Source organism: Coccinella septempunctata, chromosome 2 (assembly GCF_907165205.1).
Source record: "Coccinella septempunctata chromosome 2, icCocSept1.1, whole genome shotgun sequence".
In the NCBI taxonomy this organism is placed as follows: Eukaryota; Metazoa; Arthropoda; class Insecta; order Coleoptera; family Coccinellidae; genus Coccinella; species Coccinella septempunctata.
The window spans coordinates 5,524,442-5,552,299 of record NC_058190.1 but is presented as its reverse complement, the minus strand read 5'-3'; the positions used below and the strand labels follow the sequence as shown (position 1 = coordinate 5,552,299).

Genomic DNA, 27,858 nt, shown 5'->3' with positions numbered 1-27,858 from the left:
CATATTGAAAAAAATAGAAATCTTGTAAAAATCACAGTTGATTTTCAAAATTTATTTATCAGTCTTATAAAGGGAAATCCTAAGGCATATTATAACACGGAATCAGTTCAGATTGCCTCAAGCAATCTAATAACAAATATATTAAATTTAATCAAATACTTTTTGGAGACATGCAACATCACAGACAAAACTAATAACTGAATAATAAAAACTATAAATACAAATATATACAAATAAAATCAGTTCTTGCTTAATCTACATTGAGAACAACACTACTTCTACTAATTATAAATAAAAAAAAAATTTCTCTGCAAAAATATGGAATATTTACTTGCTACACAACATTCTTATGAGATCCTGTTGATTAGCGAACAGATCCATCTCTATTTTGAATCTGGTCTCCTCCATCACCAATCTTCTTTCTTCCATTTCCAATCTCTTCTGACGTTCCTCTTTATCCAACTCAAACTTCTTCTCTTCCAATAATAGCTTCCTTTCTTCGAGATTCAATTCTCTCAACCTTAACTCTTTGGGTTTAGGTGGTACACAAAACGTACCACCAATTTGGACCTTCTTCCGCGGCGGTGGTACGATTAGTGTACCACCCATTTCATGCCCACTGAACAGAAATCTACATCGATATTGACTGTTGCCGTGAGTTGCAGAGACATTTGTGAGGCAAAAGCTTATAGAATCAACACTCGGGTGAAAGATTTACAGCGATTTACTTCACCATTACTACATATTATGCTGGTTCTCTTGTCTCGACAAGTTTTTCTGTTTCTTGTGGTGTCTAAGTGATAAAAATTTTGTTTTGAAGCGGTTATTTTGAAAATTGTGTTGTGCCTATACCTTCTGGTGAGTAAAACTGTTGAAATAATCATTGAAATATTTTCGTCGGTTACAGAAAAAAAGAAAATATGGTGGTACGTTTTTTGTACCACCTCTCCTATTGCATTTTTTTGAAAAAAAATTTTTTACAGAAAAATGTTGAATAAACCTACAGACCCTCTACCGTTTCGTTTGGTTGGAATGACACTGGCTGAATTAGAGGCAGAGGTTGAAAATATAGATTATTTTGAGTCTGTACCGTCTGATTCCGAATCTGAGATGGAGAATGCAGCGGAGGTCGAAGAGGATGAAGTTGGTGAGATGAATGAAAGTCAAGATATGGAAGATATTCCTGTGTACGAAACTGACGAAGAACTATCTGAAAGTGATTTACCTCTTTCAACTCTGAGAGATAGGATTATATCCAACGCGCCTCGAGTTCCGCCTATCCAAAACATAGCCACTGACTACAATGCGCCAACATGGTCACAATCCAATTCAAAACCTTCACCTCCTCCAAACTTCACAAATTTTTTTGGTGTTCCCGATTTTATAATGAGTAAGAAAGATACTTTGACGCCATACTCAATATTCCGGGAATTTGTTAGTGACGAATTCCTAGACCATCTGGTATTCCAGACAAATCTTTATGCGGAACAGATCAAAGTTGCCACAGGAAAACCTTATGTTCCAACTAACTCTGAAGAAATGCGGACGTTTTTGGCTATGAACCTTATGGTTATCAAAGCATAAATCATGTTTTCAGACATATCACCGGTCGAAAAATTTAAATATAAAGTGAGTTGAACAATGAGTCATTAACACATAAGTGTATCGGTGGTACGTATAATGTACCACCCTGTTAAGGCAAAAATATGAAAAAATATTTGATAATACTGTTTTAAATGTGTTGTTTATTCATTTTGAACGAGCTTATGTTAAATTATTTGAAAATTGGGATTAAATTTTTTTTTGCTCCACTTGGGTTTTATTTCTGATGCCATCTCCGCACCTCAAAGAGTTAATGTATGTTGGTTCTCATTTTTTTCCCCAAATACCTGACTATGGTTTGTTTCAAATTAGGGTTATTTCTTGTCCGCTTTGGTGCTAAAATAATTTTAGTTTTTAATACAATCATTAATGGAATTTAGTGTTTGAGTACTGCTAATTTTCATTCTAAGATTACACATACCCATTATATTACTTTGAGCCAAAGGTGTTTTTCTACAATTTTTTTCGGTGGGCTCTTTTATATTTGGGGATGAAATATTTTCCTCCTCAATCTCTCTCATAGCGACGTCTGCTCCAAAGTCAGGTTCAATATCTACATAGCTGTTCACAACTATATTCTCTTGATTATTGTTATAATCAAAATCCTCTACAGGGAGAACATTTCCCTGTGATATATCACTGCCTAAAAATTGATTTGAGAGTAAATCAAGTATTTGAGAGATTCACTGCACATTGCAAATTCTCAAAAGAGAAAATTCATAATCAACAGAGGGCCTCATTTGACAAATATTATGGTTTAAAATATATTACCATTTTCACAGTCCTGCAATAAATTTGCACATGCCTTTTCTCTGGCCACCAAACCCTCTTGATAGCATAATTTGTCATCAACAGTAGTTGTGTTCACAGTAGTGGTTGTACAAATTTTTTTTTCATGCACTCAATTTGATGAAGCAAATCATCCAGTTCAGACACAGGAATTTCAATTCCTGACCTGCAATTTGAATAAACCTAATGAAGGAGCATGCCTTATTTCAAGGATTCGAAATTTAATATAAATATTTGTAAAGTATCTTCACGAAAAAAAAATCTATCGACACATTTTCTATTCAGAGATAATGAATGTCGATTCCAACAGACAATACTTGAATCCACAACATTTAACGAACAGCATTCTCATTTTTGAACTTACTTTCCTTTCAAGGATTCTGATTTTAATTGATATTTCTTCACCAAATTCTGAATCCTATCTCTCAGAGTCCTTATACTTATGCTTTTTCCCGTTATTTGGATCATATTTATTTGAATTACCATCCACCTTTTGGGATCCTCATATGGATTGTGGCCATATACCTCCCTTGCTAAATGCAAATCAAATTCATCATTGAAACGGAATCTGCTTTTCGACATTTTTATACAAGAGAATCGGAGTATCTTCTACAAACTACTTCTACTAGATTATTTTTAAGGTTATGAGGAATTTATTTTAAACATACATCTATGATTTTAAAAGTAAACATTCAAACATCGTAACTCATCGGTGAGATTCGTTTAACGTTCGGTTAACGTACGTTGGCGTTTAAGGTATACGTGGGAGACCGCTAGTTTACGTAGGCCGTAAAGCTGACGCTAACGTTAACGTTAAAAACTGACGAATGAGCATGCGTAGATGTCAATTATAACGTTAAGGTTTACGTTCATGGCAGCACTTCAACTCTCTATTCTGAAAATCGAAATACGCATGCGTCGTAACGTTATTAGCGCTTGACGTTATTACCGCATGACGTTAAGGATGCTTCTATATCTCTCTATTTATGTAATCACCCTTCGTCGGGCGCTATACGAATATTGAGAGTTCGGGCGCAATGAATATAATAGATTCTAATAAGAATAAGGTCCAAATAAATTAATATCGAAACATAAGAAGAATTTTTTAAAAAGATGATAAGTCTCACCAAAGTTCATTCCAAAGACACTGGACGATTTATCATGTTCAACAAGATGTATGCGGCAAAAGAGAGTGATGAAAAATTCATTGAAAAAAATCCAAGGGTTTGTTTCAACCCAAATTTTATCGTTTTGGAAGTCATTAAAACAAAAGATGCTACGGACGATTTTCGTCAATTCGATATTGCTCAATGCTACTAAGTAACACTGTTTAAAGTTTAGTGCGGAGATTAAATGGTTGGCTTCTTCTGGATGGTGCCCTGAAACCAACATGAATTCTGGGAAGTTAAACTCCGATACAAGTAGAAAATGTATTATGTAATTGAGCTAACACATTTTCAGATTATGAAAAAAACTCTAATTGCGACGACGATAGTGACAACTGCGATTGGGAAAGCAGCGAGGAATCGGACTTGGACTAGAAAATGTAATACACTAATATAAAATATAACTTGATTCAAGGGACTGATTTTGAAGAAACACGAAAAAAATTCTTCAGATTTAATTACATTTGTACTTTGTTCCGAAACCCATTGATCAAATAAGTTAAAATGGTCCTTGTGTCATAGGCACCCAGTATTTATATGCGGTGTGTGTTGTGTTGCCTGCCGATGAGCGATGATATTGCGCCTCTGCTTTACTGTTTTGCTTGTGCGTTTGTTTCTTTTTTGTTTCTTATCGGCATCGCATCGCATGTGAATAAAAGAATTATTGGGGGGAAATAATACGCGTTGATCGTAATAAAGGTTGATTTCTTTGAGCGTGAACCAGGGAGAATAACCGATTATCATAGATTTTGAGTCATTGAGATTGGATTCAGGTCATTCTTCTAGGTATGTAAATGAGACGTTGAATTTCCTTTTTTTGATTCTGTCATTCTACTAGAAATAAATTTTAATCGAACATCATTGAATTCCTTCATACTTTTGGCCAACTCCGACGACCCTGAAGAGCATTACTGTACAACTTGATGAATAAATTATTTTTTATTATAAAATAAATCTCTTAATACTTTGAGTTTTTTTCATATTATTCATTACGTAATTATAATTTTGTAAATGTTAAGTCGGCTGGCATCCACCATCCTCATCTAACAAGTGGCGTTGCGCGCCATCTCTTTCACTTTATTTCAGATATCTCGCTATTTTAACAGATGGCAGACCTAACTTGCGGCCATTTTTTCACAGGCAGCCATACATCATCCTATTCGAAAAAAAATTAGCTTCAATTTGATATCAAAAACATCCGTGTACGCCATGAACGTAGAAATACACCGAAATGTTACCTGCTTACACCTGGCTGCGAGGTAGTTGCGGCCGAGTGTGCAACGGCAGCTATGGATTTTAGCATTCTTTACATGCCTTGCTATGATGTGGATGATATTTTATTTCAAAAGGGAGTGAACGAAATTTCTTTTGGAATATTGATTAACATTAATTTAATTAAAATTACTTGCGGCCACTTTTAACAGGCTGCGATGTTAGCAGTGTATTCTCCTATCCATAAACGTATGTAAAAATGTGTGTTTGTCTCTGTACGTAATGAACGTAGTAATTCTGCAGCGGGATCTCGTACTATAACTAAATACAGCAAATGGTCAGAAAGTAGCGGTGTAAACAGTTTTGCAAGGAGTCGGATAGAGTATATGTCACAATCATACACTGGTTCATGTGTATGATTCGCCCGATAAACTAGATGCATTTCGATACGTGGTATATTTTGTGTTCCAACGCCCCATTAGATACACAATTTCATCTTCTTTTCCACCGCCCTTCGAAGAGCTAACAAACACTACAAAGATTGCGTTCACAAACTTATTCAGAGTAAGCTCTGGATATGCCGGAGCGTTCACAAACTTACTCCGAGGAAGACGGAGTACGGGAAAGTGGGGCAGGTTGAAACAAAAATAATATATTAGTGAGTATAAAAAAAGTTTTGGACTAGAGAAATCTGTACTTGACATACCATTTTCTTACCATTTGTGGCCTGATATTATGCTTACAAATATGTGAAGACATTGAAAATGATCTTTGAAAATCTACCTTATTCATTTCATATTTGATGTTTCAATGTGCCCCATACATAGGGTAGGTTGAAACATCTCTGAAAATACTATGGGGTAGGTTGCAACATAGTTATAATTCGAAAAATTTTTGATACATTTTATTCAAAACTTAGCAAACACTTGGCAAAATAATGAATCATTAACATTTTGTTCAACTGGTAACAAAAAATCTGGAAAAAAATTTATTCAAAACTAAAAAATTGAAAAAAAAACTCGTTATACCTTTATTAGAGTTCAACTAACGTCCAAACCCGTGAAATTTATAGAAAACCTTAGAAAACTGCAGGCTCTCTTTGTACCATTTTGCTTAATTGGAGGGGGGAAGAATTAGTTTTATGTCCTTAATATCGACCTGAGCAATGCCTTCTACCAAGGGAAAAACAAATGCTTCATGCATTTTGCTGCTTTTTCGACAATATGATATTTCAATATCCTCATCGACCACTGCTGGATGTATTAATTTGATTTATTATGGAACACAACTAGGTAACTTTATTACAGGCAGGTTCAACGATGACTGAACGTTGACTTCGATACAGAACAATCGCATACATACAACATGTGTATAACAAGAAGTTTTATACTTGAATCAAATGGCCTCAGCCTTAACAATATCCTTACAACTTTCGTCACCTTTCCCACATAGTAAATTTTTTTTCGATCTTGAAACTCTACTAAAACATAGTCCCCTGTGTGGACTACCTCAATATCTTGAAACTCCATTTGACGTGAATCTTCCTCGAATAATGATACCTCTGAAGAAGAATCAGAAGTGTAATCAGGTTCATCGGGCTCAGATTCAATGTTCTCATCAAAGACTTTGCGTTTTACTTTTTTAGTTTTGATTTGTTTTTTCTGTTCTTTCATTTTTTTTTCATTTGCTTTATTTTCGATTAGTTTTTTCTGGAGTATCAGTGGGAATCATGCTTCGACCCCTTTTTCTTGGTCTTGCATTTTTCTGTCTAGGCGGCGCTTTTGGATAGCCTTTTATTTGCTCAGGGGTAATGAATTTTTTAAGCGTTGGGTCTTTTTGTGTTGATGCCGCTTCATCACAAGAATTATTTATCTTTTCCTGCGGTTGCGAGGGACCTGCTTGGTCAGAATTGATATCATTATTATCATTATTATTATTTTGATCACTCAACATAATATGGTCAGGCTGCGCTTCATCATAATTGATGTTAGGCCGATCGGTAACAGAGCAGCAAAGAAAATCTTCTTCGGAGAAAATATCTTTGTTGAAGGGATAAATCCCATACCGTTCAAATCCTTTTGTGATGTTTTCTAGCGTCATTGCCTTCTGATGCGCAAACCGGACACAACCTGCTATTTCATAAAACGAAAAAGTTTTTCCTGGATTATTTTTCATCCAATTATCTATAGCCGTTGAATAGAATTTTTTAAAAGGCGCAAAGCATGTGACGTCCAAAGGTTGAAGTCTGTTACTACAATGCGGTGGCAAAGTAATGATCGTCACCCCATTATTTTTTGCCATGTCGATAGCTTCGATCGACATATGGCTGGCGTGGTTATCCATGATTAGAACTGTAGGGTTGTCTTTAGATGATAAGCTATACTTGATAAAATGTTCCATTACCCTTGGAAATAGATATGCACTCACTCACTAGCTAGGTGAAGCTAAACCCAATGTACCAGGAACAGCATTCATTAGCATATGATCCCGAAATTTTACACGTGGAAATACCAATCTAAACCAGCCGATTTATTTTTATGCCAGCTTTCTGGCACTCTTATTCCATTAAGCGTAGCCATTTCATAAGCCAGCTCACGGGTGTTTCTTGTAGTTTTTCCGTAACACATTTTCGCACAGGTTTTCAAATATTCAGCAAGTATGGACTCTTGATCTTTCGTAAACACAAGGCGGGTCTGTTGTGTATTGTCTAGACCAGGCATGGGCAAACTTTTTGAGGGGAGGGCCAGATAAAATGAAAAATTACCTAGGCGAGCCAAAAAAAAAAATACACATTTTTATAAGTGATTAACTTTTTTTCAATTTTTACATCAAACATGACTAACATCCTAGAAAAGTAAAGAAAATGACAAAAATTAATTATTGTTCGGTAGGATACGAAAGAGTATGTGAAAAATGAAACTGTGATTGAGCTTCTAAGAATTGTCCATACTCTGGTAGAAATTGGCCGTGATGATGCTAAAAGCTGGTCACTAAAGGTGCCAACAGATTACTCTGACGTGACGTGGGCCCAAGTCATAATGCGAATTATTCGAAAATCTAATATAGGATTTTTTGCGGAAGCGTTAAATTAGTCAGACGTGTTGACACGTGTATTCCCACGTTCCCACATTGAACGCTTCCGCGCAAAATCCGATGAAAGATTTTTGAATCATGCGCATTATGACATGGGCCCACGTCACGTTAGAGTAATCTGTAGGCACATTTATAGTCGGTTGCTTACGCTGCTATTCATAGTTTCATAGTGGAAAACACCTGTTCACATAACAATATGCAGTTGTTCCCGAGATATTATGATTATTCATTAAATATGCTCACGATACCAGATTCCGCCCGTCATATTTGGTGCTCCTCCTTCCAGTAGTAATGTTGTAAATATTATTCAAAGGTACTTTGAAGGACGTGATTGTTTGTTTCTTGAAATTTTTGAGAAATATGTGATATTTTTGTTGCTCTCATCAATGAAAATCAAAAGGTCGAAAATACTTCGAATTACATAGACGTTGACAACGAACCAAACGAAAATTTTAATGCTTGATTCGTTACTAATCACCACGAGCATGATATCATCATCTCAGTAACCGTGCTGTTGACTGCTATAACTCGAGGTCCCAAGACTCCCAAGCAAATTCAAAAGAATTTAGTTTAGAATTGAGAGAACTAGAACACTACACCTATGCTGAGTTGCGCGCAAACTTTGCTAAACTGAAATTAATGTTAGATCCAATAATTAATACCGTTCTTAAAGCTCAAAAATTTTCATTCAGAAGGAAACCGTTACTTAATCGATTCAAACTACGCAGAATCGAATAATTGAATAAATTTTCATGTATTAATCACACTTGAATACTGCCTTCATGTTTGGAGCTCAGCAACAAGCCGTTCGTTGCAAGGTTTGGATTCCATGCATCACTATTTGTATTCTGTGATGCAGTCGTTGGAACATCGAAGGAGATTTGGCGACTTTTGCTTTTTCTGGGGATTACAAGAAATAATGCCAGCCGCTGCCAGATGCACACGCAGTACTAAGGCTGAGCCTCGAGCACAACTCTATGCAATTCGAATAACAAATTGGTGGACTTTTATTTGAGGGATTCAGGGCTGAAGTGAACCAAGTCCATGCAGCCTAGTTTTGAGATACATGACGTAGAAGTTGTTTATCACCAATTACTTCAAAAGAGACTTTAGATTTGTGTAAAGTGAATGTAAGCATATGCTTATATTCTAGCCTAAGTCATGTATCCCAAAACTAGGCTGCATGGACTTGGTTCACTTCAGTAGCTATGAAGCCCTCATTTATCAGTCCTTCTTCCACCTAATACGTTTCCAGCTAATTCGTCGTCTTCGATGTATAATCTTCAACATTTCAAGATGATAATAAACAGTACGCAACTTACGCTTTGAGACAACTCGGTATTAGGTGACATCGCTTTTCCTTATCAGGCGGTCAAACTTAGAAAACAAAAATACTGGTGATTGTTTCAAAATATTGACGCGGGCCGGATTAGATTTTCACGTGGGCCGGACCTGGCCCGCGGGCCGTAGTTTGCCCATGCTAAGTCTAGACAATACACAACAGACGAAACCAAAACGATGATGAAAACATAAAATGTAATGTATACTGAAGAAGGCATACGCCGAAACGTTTATACGAAATAAATGAACAATACAAAAGTTATCCTAACCTAGATACCCAACATAATGAATGAATGATACATATGAAATACTAGGTAAAAAACAAAACGTTATACTTTACATATATATTGACAAGTTTTTTAAAGCTGTCGCCGTTTCTCGCATCTTAGTTCTCCTGATGTTCCTTTATTTTTATGTATTTTTATTTTTCTAATATTCGTTTATTCAATGTTCCTTTATTTTTATGTTTGTTAATTTTTGCGATGTTCGTATATTGTTTGAAGGTTCATTTATTTTTTCATCCACTATTTGTTATTTTCATAAAAATTCAAATAAATATATTTATTGTAACGAAGTTTTTCATTCTTTCTAATATAGAGTTGTGAGTGTTAAATTCGTCATTTTAACAATTTTAATGGAGAGAAGAAGCAATGCCAATTCTCATGCATTCATTTATATACAGGGTGTTCGATAATTGGAGAGCCAAAATGAAATATTTTATCTAAAATCGAATTTTAATCATAAAACAAAGAATACATTTTTCCATATCGAGCTTGGTTTGGGAGATATTTGAAAAAACTTAAAAAAAAATGCATGTTATAGATATTCTACAAAATTTAAGGGTAAACATGTAGGAATTTCAAGTTGTTTGTTTATTAACTAGTTCAGTTATCGAACACATATATCTTTTAGACAAATATTGCCATGAGATTATTTTATATTTCAACCATAATAATTCTTAATATAGGTCCTGATGAAACAGTAGTCAATAAAATGTAGTATAATATGATTAAAATTTATTGCGTTTGCAAATAAAGATTTCGAGCAATAACATCTCTTCTCATTGTTTCTGCCTCATCAGTGCTATTCTCAACCATTTATTCTAATCTGAAAAAAATTTCTCCTGAATAATTCAATATTTGCATGGAGATAGATTACTCACTGTGAAGATATAGATTCATCATTCAAATTGATTAACTGGCCTTCTTCAATCATTTCTTCTGTGACAGACTTTTCGTACTCTGGCAGCTCCTTACGGTTGCTCGGGCGCCAGTGGGGCAATCAGTCAAACCCCACGTCTCTCACAGAATCCCCAAAGAATTGGAGAGCCCGGGTAGACTTGAGTATCAGTGGAGAAGGGTATCGATGAAGACTAGGGCGGTAGCGTCTTCTAAGTGTCTGCTTTTCAACGGTCTTTAGGCGTCAGAAAGAGTACTTACCTCTTCTAACTAAACTCTTAGATGAAACTGATTTAATAAATAGACTCTCACTGGCAAAATAATTGGCAACAAAAATAAATGTTCAACTATTTATTTCTATTAAAATAAACTGTACACAAAAGAAAATAGACAGGTACACTAAAGCGTGGACGTCAACGGCTGTGTCTGGTCGGCGCTGGACGGCTGGCAAAATTTCACTTCAGGAAAATGGACGGTTTCGGAAATATTCGGAAGTAAGTCAAGTCTCAACTAAACTAAGTGCAAAGAAACATGCACAGTTTCGGAAAAATATACGGAAGTAAGTCAAGTTTCAATTAAACTGAGTGCAAAGAAACATGCACGGTTTCGGAAAAATATACGGAAGTAAGTCAAGTTTCAATTAAACTAAGTGCAAAGAACGGTTTCGGAAAAATATACGGAAGTAAGTCAAGTTTCAATTAAACTGAGTGCAAAGAAACATGCACGGTTTCGGAAAAATATTTCAACTAAGGCAAGACACAATTTAATGAAAAGTACGAACGGTTTTAAAAATAATCAACGGAATTCAGTCAGGTCGAAATTTGAAAACACCAGTTCACCGGGGTACGCCCTCTATCTCTGTCTCGGTGGTTTGTCTATGATCCGGTGTCCTTCGGTCTCTCTCTCTCTCTCGGTGACCTCAAGCTGGCTGGCTGTCAAACAGCGGCCACAGAGTCCGGCGGTGAGGGTATTTGACGGTTATGAAATCCCAACTCTATGCTCGGCGAATCTAACCTATAACTATAATTCAAACGGTTGGAAATCGGGACGAAACGGTCAAATATTCAGGAATCGGAGAAATCAGGGGGGCCCAACGTCCTCCCGGGACCCAAATGTCACCCTACGGTAACGGAAAGCTATATACAGCAGGAAATGGTTAGCTCACGGTTTTCAGCCAAGCACAAGTCTAGAGAGAATATTATTCCATAAAGGTGCAATGAAGCGGTAATAATTTCAAATATCACTTGCCTTAGAAATTCCTTTGTGTCTCGTAAGTACGGTTTTCACTTGACAATCACCTCACTCGTTCAACTCTCAACAACAATGCATACTGATCTTGACCTTCAGCGACGGAACTCGAAGAAGTAGGTACCCCGGAAAATTGTCCCCACCATGGGTAACTCAGTCCCCCATTGGATAAACTCAAATTGTTCGGTAAATCAACGGGCTCGGAAAGAGACAGAAACAATTGAAGAGAAGGAAAAACGGAACAAGTTGAAAGACCTTTTTCGAGTCAGAAAAAGTACGGTTCAACGGAAAGAATTCTTAAATATATGAATTCTGAAAACATGATATATTCGGTCTCCGCTACAAATATGGGACTGGTCGGTGGAAAACAATGACATGAAATCAATCGGTAAATCCCCCCTATGATAATTTAACGCTTTCTTCCGAAATACTTCGATTGTCAGGTCCTATTAAGAAAGTATCGGTAGAGAAATTTCCTTTTCGTGGCGGGGTGAAATCTGCCTCGTCACACTTCTGATACATCTTCATCAGATATACATATATTATGAAGGACACAACAAGCAAGAATCGTTGCTGGTATCAAGTCTATCCTGTTCATGTCCAGGTATTTCAACCGTCTGAACCTTCTGTTCAATAAGGCAAAACTCCTTTTTATACATTGCCTAATTAATTTGCACTTGCTATAAATCCCCTCTATTTATATAGGGACTGATGCACCATTGCTAGGAAAGTATTGGAGAGATTCTCAATTATACTTTTATAAATATCGGAATTTTTTTGAATATCCTATAATCATTAACAGAAGCTGGATAACCAGCAAAATCTGTGAACAGAGTGTGATCACAGATTGCTTGTGTTATATTTCCTGTTCTTTGTCGTGAAGGTCGTGGAAATATAATTAATTAACGACAATTTTGTTAGGAAATTATTCTTGTAGAAAGCGTCTACAGCTGATTTATAATTTTTGACAATGTTCTCCCTTAGAGTTCTACGGTACGACTGCTGCCTGTGCAATAAACAGCCAGTCTGCGCCTGACATGCGCAACATATTAATATTACAACATCTCCCTTTTTATTTTTTAAAGGTTTGTGCTAATATTCTATACACAATTTATTATAGTATGTAAACTAAAATAATTTCTCCTAACTTATCTAACTAAATCTATACATATCGATCTGCATTTGTATGCGTAACATATTCTATTTATTCAGTTTTTCTGGTTTCTTAACTAATCTCCCTGACAATGTTCTGTACTGACTTGTACTTGATTTGAAACTATTATTACGGTCCCTTAATGGGATGCTACAAGGTTCCGAGTTTGTACAGTTTATAATCTGTGATTTATTTTTGTCTGTTACATTTTTGTCAGTTGGATTCTGTAACCTATTTTCTCTATTATCTATTGGAGGTTCAGCACTTGCATCTTCCTGTTGCTGTGGCATATCATTTCACTTTTCAACGAACTTTCTGTGACTATGCAAATTGCCTTCCTTCTCCTCAGAAGTATCATACATCTTAATATTCTCTCGATTCACAAATTCGCTCTTATGCTTCAGACTACCAGTAGCTTGGTCATATCTCACTTTTAAGAATCGTCTATCTTGAAACTGCACATAGTTTTCGAATTGAGATGCACATGTTGAATTACAGTTCGATAGTTCTGATAGGAATTGAGATTTCAGTGGTCGATTCGACCAAGTATTATTTCAATTCCTGAAGAACTATTGGATCAATTCGATGATATACTTCTGGAGCACTTTTTAACCCATAGGGTAGTCTTAAAAACCTATACCGTCCGAAAGGTGTTGCGAACGAACATAAACTACTGCTTTCGCTATCCAATTTTATTTGTAAGAAACCCTGAGTTGCATCTATTGTACTAAAATATTCACAACCGTCCATTTGACTTGTTAATTCCTCAAAAGTAGGAATCTGAAAATAATGTCTTTTCACGATTGTATTCAAATTTTGTGGATCTAAGAAAATTCTAAGATCGTTATTTGGTTTTCTAATGATTACAATAGGGTTTGCCCAATTGGGTGTTTCGTCGTCATATTCTACTATAATTTTCTCTGTTTTCATACTATCTAATGTAGTTCTAAGTTTATCCTGTATTGCAAAAGGTACCTTCCTAGCATAACAAATAACCGGATTAACATTTTGTTTTAGCTCAATATGATATGGTTTCTCGAGCACTCCAATACCTCGAAATATACCATCATATCGGCTCAACAAATCCTTCAAGCTCAAATTTTCTGATTTGACTACTTTACGATCAACTTCCGTAACTCGTTCAATCAAATTTAGAGTGACACAAGTTCCAAGACCCAACAGGGGTGAAAAATCAAGACCTCTATCGTCAATGATATAAAATGCGAAAACACCAGAACTCTTGCCAACCTTGATATTCAATTTACATTGAAGTACTTCTAGATGGTCCCTGTATATGACACCAATTTTAAATTCGTTTTCTCGATTAGACCTGGGTCACAGTCCAAACCTTTCAATACTGAACTTGGAATTACATTTACAGCAGCTCCACTATCTAATTTAAACGGAACTCTATGGCTTCCTATCTCAACGTCCGAGGAGTCATGGGACTCTTCTGTCTCAAGTGATAAAAAATCTTTAGTAGACGACTGTAAACTATTATGATTGGCATTCCTTCCCAAATCAACACAACCAATTCTCTTACTGGAAATTTTACAAACAGCTTTAAAATGATCGGCTTTACCACAATTAGAACATGTTTGCCCAAAAGCTGGACACCTTCTATATTCATACTTATAGTTACAATTCTTACAAGGTTGCTTTACAATATTCCTACCATTCCAAGCATTGAATTTTAAATTATTTACATGTTTGTGCTTATAATTAAAAACATTGTCACCTGATGTTGTAGTCTTTCCTTGTCTGCGAACTGCAGGGGCTTCCTGATGGCCTATTATACGACTTTTCTCCTTAGCTGACTGGAACCTTTTTGCCAAACCAACAGCCTCATCTAGTGTCCTTACGTCCCTCTCCTGGAGTAGTTTTTCTCGTATTCCATCCGAGTGTATTCCACAGACGAAAATATCTCGCAAGAGGCTATCTTCCAATGTCGACAGCTCACAATTTCTTCCCGAGTTCTTGAGCATTATAACATAATCATCGATGGACTGGAATTCTTGTTGTTTCGACGTTAATAACCTATGCCTCTCTATAATCAGATTTGTCTGGGGTTTGAAATGTTCTTCGAATTTCGATATTATTATATTCAATTCGTCGACTTCCTCTTCTTTGAACGTAAAGGTATCATAAATTCTCATACCTGCATCACCAATGAGGTGCTTGAACATAGCACATTGGATTACATCACTTTTCTTATTCAGTTCCATGGCAATCACATAATTATCAAATGTTCAGTGGCGGCTCGTGGGCCTAAAAGGCAGGGGTTCACAAAATTAAAAAAAGCCATTGATTTTATTGAATGAGAAAGGTTCAAGAATTAACATAATTGTTAACTATTCTGAACAGTGTTTGAAAATGAAATCCATTCTTCTTTCCTTTTTTTGCAGCGAACTTATCGATAACCACATCGTTAAAATTTGGTAGATTTTCAATAAATTTTTTTTCTATAGATAGCATCGCTAGTGCCGTCTTTCTTCATTAATCGAACTTCTTAAAAAGGTCTTAATTCTCTTCAATGTTGAAAAACTTCTTTCTGCTTCAGCTGTCGTCATTGGAATTGTCACAAGTATTTGGAGAAGGGAAAAAGTGGCAGAAAATATCAGTTCTAGGTTATTCTCAATTATAAATTTCAACAAACTGAGGGCACCGCTAAGATTTCTGAAATCAGATCTTCTGTAAATAATAATAAAAAATAAAGCCTCGGAAACAAGTCGCTGCCTGGGGATCGTCAGGGCATGTCTGGAGCCGGCGCTGGACATGACAGCATGCGGGACGTCGGTGGCAGGATGTTGAGGAAGCGGGCTCCTGCTGCAAAAGAAGCTACAGCTCCAAAGCAACAACAGCAACCAACGAGTCCAATTCAATTGCCGACTCGAACCGCTGAAGGTGCTGCGCAGGATATTCAGCCAGTGCTCACCCAAGCGGGGTTAGTTAGAAAGCGCATGAAGTGGACAACGTCCATGAATGAAACTATTGTGCGCATATATAACTCCATCACGGGACTAGGGCAGAACACGAACAACTATAGGAAAAGGCTCCATGAGGAATTCTGCAACGCCTACCCAAATCTCAATGTCACTGAACAACGAGTGGCAGACCAGTACCGCGTAATTCTGAGAAATGAACTAATACCAACGGCCCGAATCGACGCAATTAAACGAGAACTTCAGCGTCCGCCTGCTATAGAGAATAACACCAACACCTCTGATGAAATTCACATGCCTGGGCAACAACAGGCAGAAGAAACTGATACTGAAAGTCCATCTTGCAACGCAAGTAAGCCTGAACACCAGGACGATAGGGAAGAGCTCCTCCGACAAGTTGACTCTGACATGAGGAGATACTTTGCCGAACTGGAAGGAACGGATCCTCTTCATCGAGTAGCACCTCCACGACTCAATACATCCAAGAAACTATCACTTATAATCGACATCTTGAATAAGGACGTTTTACCTGGGTACCTACAGAACGGAAGTTCATTGGAATATCTACATCTAGTTTTTTACTGTGCTGCGCTAACGACAGCGAAAACCATAGGGGCAAAAATTCGCCGAACCAACAACGATGGTCCAAAATTACACAAATTACACGCGCCAGCATGGCAGAAACGTCTTCAACACAAAACAGAAAGGCTAAGAAGAGACATTGGACGACTGACGGAGTACTTGAACGGGAATCGAGGAAGAAAGGTTGTGAAAGCTGCCAAAGAGATCATGGATAGAAACAGGACACACACAGAACGAGAGACGGAGAATGCTACAGCTCACCAGTGCCTCGACACTCTGAAGCAAAAATTAAGTCTGTATGCAGAACGCTTGAGGAGATATAAAAGCAATTATAGCCGGAAAAGAGACAATAATTCATTCGAAAAGTCGGAAGAAACTTTCTACCGGTCACTCACACCGTCTGATGGAGAAAATGGAAAGTTACCACCAAAGGAAGCCATTGAACAATTCTGGACCGAACAATTATCAACGAAACCTCAGTTCAATGGCGATACCGGATGGATTGAAGATGAAAAATCTGAAGCTAGAAAATATGAGCCGATGCAGCATGACATGATCACAATTGAAGAAGTAAAATCAGCTATCAGAGGACTGCACAACTGGAAAGCACCTGGGCCTGATGGATTACAGAACTTCTGGATCAAGAAACTTTGGATCATGCATGACAAATTGACCTCCGCAATAAATGATGTCATTGAAAATCCTGAAAGAATGCCAGTATTCCTTACACATGGCACAACATACCTGCTACCTAAAGACCAAAGGAATACAGAAGACCCATCCAAGTACCGACCAATCACATGTCTTCCAACGATGTACAAATTAATCACATCGTGCATTTCAAACCGAATTTACAACCATTGCGAAAGGAATAACATCATCGCCATGCAACAGAAAGGATGCACCAAAGACAGCCGAGGTTGCAAAGAACAACTAATAATAGATTCAGTTATCTGCAATCAAGCGTTCTCCAAGCGAAGGAATCTTTACGCTGCGTACATAGACTACAAGAAAGCATTCGATTCTATACCTCACGAATGGCTCTTGACGATCTTGAAGATTTACAAGGTGGATCCCAATATTGTTGAGTTCCTGAAAAGCGCCATGTCAACCTGGCGCACTAGTCTTCAAATGAAAGCAGCAGATTGCTCCATTACAACAGGACCTATTCCAATAAGACGCGGAATTTTCCAAGGAGACTCGCTGAGCCCTCTGTGGTTCTGCATGGCCCTGAATCCCTTGTCTCATAGATTGAATTCTACGGACTACGGATTTTCCATCAAGAGCGGCAGTAGAACTATGATGAAACTGAATCATCTCCTTTACATGGACGATTTGAAACTCTTCGCATCTACCAAAAAACAAATGCAACTGATGCTGAAAATGGTGGAAGGATTCTCGGAAGACATCAAAATGAAGTTTGGACTAGAAAAATGTCGACTGCTAAACATAACGAGAGGGAAAATAGAAGATGGTACGTTCAAACTCAAGGAAGGTGCAGAAATTGAAGCATTAAAGGAAGGAGACACATACAAGTATCTAGGCATAAAGCAGGCAAGAAAAATCAATCAGACCCAGATGAAGAAAGAATTAACGGAGGAGTTCACCCGAAGATTGAGAAGGATAATGAGAACTGGTCTCAACAGCAAGAATCTGATAAAAGCGATTAACACCTACGCTTGCTCGGCGCTGAGCTATTCATTTGGTATTATCTCTTGGACGACCACCGATTTAGCAGCTTTACAGAGAAAAATAAGGACGATGCTGACTAAACACAATAAACATCACCCCAAAAGCTCAATAGAACGGACAGAGCTGCCACGACATCTTGGGGGTAGAGGAATTGTTGATTTGTCCAACCGTATGTCCCAGGAAATTGAAGGACTTCGAAAATATTTCTTGAGCAAGGCAGCTTCGTCAGAACTCCATCGAGTAGTTTGTGTTGCTGATAGTTCTACACCATTAAAGCTACAGCAGGATCACTTGGAAACCGTCGAACACTCTGCAGAAAGTAAAATGCAGAAACTGATTGGCAAACCTTTGCATGGGAGGCACCAGAACGAGGTCAACCATGATTACGTCGACATATCTGCGTCGAACTACTGGTTGACTTCCGGAAGGTTGTTTCCTGAGACAGAGGGCTTCATGCTCGCCATCCAGGATCAGGTGATTCCAACAAGAAATTACATGAAATACATCGCCAAGGACGCCTCAGTGGCGGACGACAGCTGTCGTTATGGCTGTGCGACTCATGAAACTATCCAGCACATCACCGGGGGATGTCAGAAGTTCGCGGGCACGGAGTACAAGAATAGACATGATGCTGTTGCCAAGATTCTTCACCAAGAATTGGCACTAAAACACCAACTTCTTACTTCGAAAAAGGTTCCTTATTATAATTACCATCCGGATGCTGTATTGGAAAATGAACATCACAAGCTCTACTGGGATCGCACGGTTCTCACAGACCGGAAAATAACCCACAATAGACCAGACCTCATATTGCTCAATAAGGATGAGGACACAGCACTATTCATCGACGTGGCAATTCCAAATAATAACAATCTTCTAGATAGACACACTGAAAAAATTTCAAAATACAGAGATCTCGAGGAACAAACCAGAAGACAGTGGAAGCTGAAAGATATAAAAACCATCCCTATTGTCATTTCATCTACAGGCCTGATACCGAAGAAACTACTAGAGAACTTGAGGAAACTTCAGTTGGACGAAAATATCTATAGAGTCATGCAGAAGGCGGTACTGCTTGGAACGGCGAGAACTGTACGCAAGTACATGGGGAATGCAGAGGAACACCGTCTGCTCCGACAGGAAGCGCGGGTGGAGCAGGAATCCAACCTACAGCAGGGAGCAGAGGAGCGACCCGGACCCGACCACCACCACGAGCCCGAAAACCTGGAAAGGGCTCCAACAGAGCTTAATCCTTTTGATATCTGAGATATCTGGGATAAGTGAATTTTCCTCTGGAGAGGAGTGTGAAAGCCGCAAGGCTAAAGTCATAAATTTATTTGATCCATTAAGACACTAGATACACAGTGTATAGGACATGTCAGGCTAAAAACTTAAGAAACTAAGGAGTCGTACAAATATTCATTCATGTAAAAACCTTTTTTTACAAGAGTAAAAGGGGCTGGTAGATGATTGTACAATTTCATGCTTGTATATGAAGGACTGCATTCAAATCTGTGTGTTCTATGCTTCGGAAATGAAAACGTCTTAGAGTTCCTCGTCTCATACTTATGATGATCTGACAATTTTAACCATTTATTTTCATTTTCTTTAGCATAGAGCAAACATTTAAAAATATATATACAGGGCAACGTCAAAATTTTGTTCTCAACAAAAACTGGCCTACAAGAGTTCAGTGGATGGAGGTGGAATATGGAACGAATAATACGCTTTTATGCTATGAACACTCTGGAAATATCAGAGCAACTTCCCCATAGCAAGATGTTATAAGATAAGTGGCTATATACAAGGCTATAATAAACATTCAAAAGACAGTCCAAAGGCAAAACATTTTTGATTCTGTTGATCGCAAAGAAAGAGCTGTTCAGTTTCTTACATAGTACGTCGATGTGGGCCGTCCACCTCAAATTTTTATCAACATAGAGACCAAGAAACTTAGTTGTCTCAGATGTCAAGATTGAGTTATCCCCGCAATTTATTCTAAAGGTTGTTAATTCATTATTCTTCAAACAAAAGTTAATGCATACCGTTTTTTCTACATTAACCATTAGGCGGTTTGAGCGACACCAGTTCACAAATTCACGAACAACACGTTCACATAGCCTCAGAAGTTCTTCGAAACTGTTGGAAGAAAGAACCACGGAAGTATCATCGGCAAATATAGTTAGCAATAAGCAGGCTAAGTACTCGGGCAAGTCATTTATAAAAAGCAAAAACAGAAGTGGTCCCAACACAGAATCCTGCGGGACTCCAAGGCTAATGTGACGGGGTCCAGAAAAATTTTCGCCTATTTTTACCGCCATAGTCCTCCCATCGAGAAAACTGCGCAACCAATCCAGAAATACACCCCTGAAACCCAAATTGTAGCACTTTTCAAGAATGAATTCGAAAGAGAGTGAATCGAAAGCCGAAGAAAGGTCAAAAAATAGACCTGCCACAAATAAGCTCTTGTCTAAACATTCATATACTGATTCGAAAAAATTGACTGCTGCAGACTGTGTCGAATGACCACTTCTGAATCCGTGCTGTGCAGAATCTATAAGATTGAATTTATTGAGATAACACATCATTCTGTTCAATACAATTTTCTCAAATACCTTGGAAAATACGCTGAGTATTGATATCGGGCGGTAATTCATTATTTCCTCTGGATCGCCTCTTTTGAATATGGGGATGACTATGGATTTTTTAAGGATTTCTGGAAACTTAGCCGATGTTATAGAAATATTGATAAGATGCGCTAAATGCTCACTTATTACCTGATACATTGCCTTCAGTATTTTTGTGGATACAGAATCGACACCAACGCTTTTTTTATTTTTTAGGGATCTGATGGTTTCCTCAACTTCTGCTTTTATTACAGGATAGAAAAAGAAATTTTTATCAACCATTGCTGCTAAAGTACAGCAATAATCTCTAATTCGGTTTTCAACCTCATTTTATCAAAAAATGGATATGCATCCACTGTTGCATCTAAATGCTGCATTGGAAAACGGTTTTCATACTGTTCAAATTTGTCAGCACAAAAAAGTAATGCCGCATTCAAATGCTTCGTAAATGAAAATCTTTCTTTTACTTGCATTATGATAGTATCACATACCTCTTTTGCAGCCACAGTTTTGGTAATATATGTATTTTCATTCAAACGGCGTTTTTTAGTTTGTATGGTAAGTTCGGGAATTTCACTCTCCACTGTATTTAACGTGTCTCTTTCTTTTTGAATACATTCTTCAAAGCAAGTTATGGCAGAGTGAATCTGTGAAGGGTCTGTCCCAGTTTTTTGTAGTTGCTGATATAAAATATCAGAATGTGGCAACAGCCTATGGAATACTGTTAACCAAAACACGAATTTAGAATCTTGCAACATCCGACAAATAGCAGTGGCTTGATTGATTGTCACAGTTTGTCTAGCAGTGGATTCAATCTTTTCCATGCATTCTATAAGGTTCTCGCGGAGCTCGAAAACGGTACTAACACTTCTGCTTTTGAAATTTCATCTAGTAGCAGAAGCGCGAGGAACTCTTTGTCCAACAATTTCATCTAAAACTGCTACCCGTTGAGGGGAATGAGAAAAAAAATTTGTAATATCACTTGAATTTGAGAAAAATACACGTACCTCTTGATTCTGGCTTGTAGCCTGGGATGAAATTAAGTTTAATTGGTGAGCGTAACACTGAACATAGTAAGCGTATTTGTAGTCATTTTTAATGATAGTTTGTACACCTGAATGACATCCACTCATTACACTAGCACCATCGTAACTTTGTGAAATAAGTTTTTCTGGTTTGTGTATTACCTGTTTCACAACAGTTTTGATACATTCTGCTAGGCTGGCAGCATCATGATCAGTAGGATTAGTAAAACCCCAAAAACGTTCTACAGGTGTCCCATCTGGTAAAAGGTATCTGAATACTACAACCATTTGTAAAAAATTTGCTACATCTGTAGTCTCATCTGCCACAACAGAAACATACTCTGCTTTTGATATTTCTTCCTTTATATTTTCTTGAGCCATCTTTAACATACAGTCTAATAATTCGTTTTGAATCGTTTTGAAGGTCCCTTTGAATACATTAGATTTTTCGAAATGATCTTTCAGTGCTACATCCAATTCGGTACTGAAATTTATCAAACCCTTAAAAACTCCTGGATTCGAAGAATCGTCTTTTTCATTGTGTCCTCGAAGAGCCAGTTCAAAAGCACCACAAAATTTTATGCAATCAATAATTTTTGAAAGTACATATCGATTCTTTCGCACTTGTTCATTTTGTTGTTGGATATTACGTCTATATGCACTGTCCAACTGTTGACGTATATCCACTTTTTCTAGCAATTTCATTTCTAACTGTGCATTAATGTGTGCTTGGGTATTTTCGTGTTTTTTAATTTTTTGTGCCAAATGACCCAGGTCTGCTATTCCAGTATTTGTCCACGCTGGTTCGACAAGACTGCGACCAAATAACAAGCAAGGAAAGCAGAATAAACGATTCGTTGTGCTACATCCACATATCCAATCATTCTTGTCGTATATTTCCATTTTAAATTTCCGATTAAAGTCCCTGGATTTACACTTGGTAGTTTGGGTTAGATTAATTTCAGGTTTTGGTCTACCATTTTTTTTAACTTGGAGTTTTTCTTCATAACTCCATGAAATCTCCAATGCGTCGAAGATTTTTCCTAAAAAATTTGGCATTGACCATGATGAAAGAGCATCTTATCTTCAGATCAAATGCATCAAATTTACCTCAAGATACAAATGCTTTTCTCAAAGTGAATTATGGTCGACAAGTTGAACCGATAGCAGAAGAAGAAAGAAGCCTCACAAAACGCGGTACTTGTCGGTCATGTGCACTGTTGAAAAAAAGATCATCAGCATCAATGAAATGTTGCCGCTGCCATTCCTTTACATGCACAGTTGAGGTGGTTTGCAACAATTGTAAGGATGAGACCACTGATTCAAGTGAATAGGTCAATAAAATATTTTGTTTTTATACTTATAAAAAAATATTCAAAATATTAACATATTTAAAGTTTTTGTTTAGAAAATCCAAATAAATTTTTTTCAAATACTGTCATTTATCATTTTTCATAGCCTCACAAAAATTCCTCAACAATTTATATAAAAAAAAACATTATTTATATGGTGACGTAAAATTTACGACACCCGAATGCTCAAGTTACAAAAAAGGGCGCGCCCGCCGGAAGGTTAACCATACTTGGTAATAATTACTATATTTTGACAAACTTCGTGAAATATCACATAATAAACATAAAATTGCTCCTTCTCTTATAATAGATTCCTTAGAGGAGAATTTAGAGGTACAGAGCAATGAAGGTATGCCAATGAAGAGCGTTGAAGGTACAATAAGAGAAGCAGTTGAAAAAAATCAGGAAGTAGATCATTGAAAATTCCCTATTTCAGCTCCTTCCAATAATAGATTTTCGCTAAATAAAGAAAATAAAAAACCAAAAACTTCTTCATATCGATTATTGGACGAGATGTTCGAAAACCAAGAAAGACATAATCAATTGCAACTTGAGATTATGCAAAGTATGTTGGCAGAAACAAGGAAACAAAATAAACTAAAAAGCCAAATGATAAAAACGATAAATAATTTACTAGGTTGTTTTTATTTTCACAAATTTGTGATATTTTTTTAACTTTGTTTACTTCTCATATTTTTTTATTTTGAATGAGTATTATTCTTCAATATTGTTTTGTTTTTCAATTTTAAATAAGAGTTTTAATTAAGAGTTGTTTTTATTTTCACATATTTGTGAAATTTTTTAAACTATGTATACTTCTAAAGAGGTTAAAAAATATGAAACGTTTGTGATAAAGTTTATTTATTGTGAATACAAATTATTACAAATTTCATTTTTTTTATTCACAACTTTTAACCCTCTAATACCCAAGTCCGCCTTGAGACTGGTTGCATATAAGTGGATACAAAATTATTCTGCCCATGTCCGCCTTCAGTGTAGGTTCATTTTGTGAGTATACAGGTGTTATGTAAATCAGTTAACTATTTGCGAAAAAAAGATGTAGATTACATAAGCTAATTTGAAACTATACGGAAATAATTTTAAAAAGGAAAAAAAACTTGGGCATTGGAGGGTTAAATTGTCCTATCCCTAGAGTGACTCTTAATTCTATGTCACCCTCTTCATTTATATTAATCTTTACTAACTAAACAAAAATTATGTAGCAAACAGCAAGCTGCTGCTATATACACAACTTTTTGGATAGAGTATGCATTTACACATTATGAAATCCTCCAACGCCCCTTTAATAAACCAAATGCATTTTCAATAACAACCCTTGTACAACTTAAAATTGTATTGTGATATTTTTCTTTAATTGATAGGCGACCGGTATCACTAAAGAAAAACAATCAACAATAAATAATTATAATTAAACATTCATTATACCGATATGGTGTCATTAACCACAAGGATAAGCAGAATCCCCCACTGAATAGTAATTTTTAGCAACGAGAAATTCCTTTTCCTTTAAATAAATTTGTTTATTCAAAGAAGATTCTTTCAAAACCTGAAAATTATTCTCCAATATTTTTGCTTATAAAATATAAATTTTTAAATTTTACCCTTGCATCATGAACAGATCCTGGAAATCCAATACAAACATTCATGAAGATTTTATTCCTTGTGCAAATTCCTTGAATGACTATTGAATGTGACAACTTCCTGTTCTGATAACTGTCATGCTGACAATCAGGTACTGTACAATTGATATGCGTACCTTCAATCGCCCCAATAACATCTATATGCAAAAAAATCTTTAACAAATAATTAAAGAAGGATAACGCCTAAACTGGAGGCAATGAATCAGAAATAAGAATTAATTCAGATGCATACCAACTGCTGATATAAGATTATTTTTTTGTTACCTGGATAACATTTCACACTAAACTCTTCAACAAATGAACTTTTTTGATAGTAGTGCTAATATTTTTAATATAATGGTATGAAAGATCGTGCATAGTTGATACAGCTACATCAAACCTGCCAGCGGTGGAGATCAGTGTATCTCCTGTAGCAAACTTAGAACAAAGGGCCTTTTCCGTGTCAATTTTCTTCTTACCTCCGAAGTCGAATGTACTTTTTTCGTGTTTCATGTTCATGAAGTCGACTTCTCTTAATAATAATTTAAATATTTCCCTAGTCATACGAAAATGAAGGTTAAAATCATAGTCCAGATATCTGTCAACCCAATTCTCAAAATAATTTGAAATCCTTGTGTGCTTCTCTTTCACAAACATTTTTATAGTAATGTTATTAATATTAGTACTTTCATTATTGGCAAACTGTAAAGAGTCACTTCCCCAACAGGTGCGGGAAAAACATCTGCTAATCCATTCCCGCACGCATTTGCGCTAGTTAAGTTTTGTGGGAGAGACTCTAATTAAAAAAAATTATTTTATTTCAAATATTACAATATATGATAATTGTGACGCATGATTTGTACAATAAATCGCGAAGACTAAGTCAAGACTGATTAATTAGTGGTCCTGAATCTAATTAATAATGACAATGAAAAATGATTCGATAACGGAAAGATTCCATGGATTGGTCAGTATCCTTGCCACGTGCTGGGATATGTAACTCGCGCAAATAATATAAGGCGAATTTTGGCGCTAGTGGTTAACTATGGTTAGGTTGTAGTTACTTGGGTAACCACATTTTGGCGATGATAACCATGTAACTATGACGTTTCAATGACATCACAGGAAGTTCACCACGTAACTGCACGTAACCTTCCCCTTGAGTAGGGATAAAGAGGATGGTATGTAGTTCTATCTCCTTTCAATAAGTGAAATGGAATGAATTTTAGTGCCATAGATTCTTAGCAGAGACACACGGAACACAAATAATAGACGTTGGGAGCGGGATTCACGAAGTTTCAAAAATACAACCGCAATGGACGCAATGACAATATTCATTAATAATAAACCAATTTCTTTTCAAGATAGAAAAAAAATAATAAGAGAATTGGAGAACGGTAAGTTATTCTTTCAATTCATTATTTCACTCTTTAAGCGATCATGAAAAACTTGAATGTAATAAGTTTTATTTTCTTTAGATGATGAACAATTAATCGATTTTGTCTGCCGAGCAATTTCACTAGGTAAAATACCTATTTGTAGTGTAGAAGACTTAGGAACACTCAGCATCGAAAGAGAACCTTCGAGTAGTTCATCAGGACCTTCGTCCCAAAATAAAGAAAATTATTTGAATTCAGAAGTGGTACAGACACTGAGCGGTGCAGGTCCTTCCAATAAAGTATTAGATGTTTGGACTTTGGATAGATGTTTGGACAAGCAAAGGTAAAGGAACTAAAGAGGATAAGGAAGCTACATACCAAATGCTGCAACTGCGAGAGTCAGAAAATTTTTCGAAAAAGTTTGACGATAAGTCTAAGTTGGAATTGTGGAAGCAAATAGCGAACAATCTACAAACCCTTGGGTATAATGTTAATGCTACTGCTTGCAGACAGAAGTTCTCAAACTTATATAAGCAATATATTAAATATAAACAGCACTTGAAAACAACAGGAGCTGAAAGAAGAGATCCTCCTGAATTTTTTGAGGGAATGGACTCCATTTTAGGCCAAAAAGATAAGATTAATATAAAACATGTTGTTGACAGCTTGGGTAGAAATAATGATAATGATCTACCAAGTGAGCCTGGTCCGTCTCTTGAACTACCAATTCAAGATTGCAATGTGGTGTGTGATACCAGTTTTATCAGTATTGATGATTCTTCTAATACTAGTCTTAATCATAGTGCGAAATCCCAACCCACAGAGAGCATCACTGCATCATCTGAAAAAGTTGTGCCTAAAAAGCATAAGATTACAAAGGCCGATATTATAGATTCCATTAATATGACGACGGAAAAACAAATGGACCAACAAAAAAAAAAGAATTTGAGGAGCTGATGGGGGAAATTCACGAGGAAAATTCTCTCCTGAAAGAGCAAAACTTTCAAAGAACTGAATTTTTGAGTATTATGAGAGAGTTTTTGCTGACAAAAGAAAAAAGGAATCGCAACACAAAAAAAAGGAAACATTCGGACTCTGAGAGCGAATAAAAAAAGGAAGTTTTTTGTTTAACTTTTTTAGTGTTTGTTAAATATGTTCATTTTTTAATAATTTGAAATTTTTTTATTACTGTTGAACGTTTTTGTGATATTATTCTTAAATATTCTAAGCAAGGTTATTTTATGTTCAAATTTGTGTTCATTTTCAAATATGTATTCTGATGATTTTTCTTAACAGTTATAACAATCTTTATTTGAAAAATATTTTGATGACGTAAGTTGACCCTTTCCTTACATTTATCTTAATGAAATCTCTGTTGTTTTTGTGATATTATTCTTGAATATTCTAAGCAGGGTTATTTGTGTTCATTTTCAAATATGTATTTCAATAATATTTTTTACAGTTAGAGCAATCTTTCTTTAAAAAAAATATTTTGATAACGTTTATCTTATTGACGTCTCTGCTGTTTTTGTGATATTATTCTCAAATATTATAAGCAGAGTTATGTTATGTTCAAATTTGTGTTCATTTTTAAATATGCATTTTGATAATTTATTGTTACAGTTAGAACAATCTTTCATTTAAAAGATATTTTGATAACGTAAGTTGATGATTTCCTTACTTTTATCTTATTGAAATCTTTGTTGATTTTGTGATATTAGTCTTAAATATTCTAGTCTTCAACAGAGTTATTTTTATAAAAATTTGTTGTAATAATTCTTGAATATTTAAATAATAAATTTTTTTTACATTTATAATTTTGTTTTTATATTGAAAC

The 27,858-nt window shown here is 36.2% G+C and overlaps 2 protein-coding genes and 1 long non-coding RNA gene across 4 annotated transcripts in view; 1 reads left to right on the top strand and 2 right to left on the bottom strand.

Annotated features, from left to right (window-relative positions):
- Window positions 1-27,858, top strand: part of LOC123308102 — a 131,906-nt gene that overhangs the window by 75,815 nt on the left and 28,233 nt on the right. The window lies entirely within an intron of this gene.
- Window positions 1,882-3,150, bottom strand: LOC123308120. Its single transcript, XR_006537054.1, has 4 exons — window positions 2,756-3,150; window positions 2,374-2,557; window positions 2,024-2,245; window positions 1,882-1,938 (listed from the first exon to the last, which is right to left on the bottom strand). It is a non-coding gene; the product is annotated as an uncharacterized LOC123308120 (long non-coding RNA).
- LOC123306291 lies at window positions 14,060-15,217 on the bottom strand. The gene is made up of 2 exons (XM_044888203.1): window positions 14,941-15,217; window positions 14,060-14,829 (listed from the first exon to the last, which is right to left on the bottom strand). Exons 1-2 carry the CDS (start codon window positions 15,005-15,007, stop codon window positions 14,060-14,062), a joined length of 837 nt encoding a protein of 278 aa, XP_044744138.1. The 5' UTR covers window positions 15,008-15,217.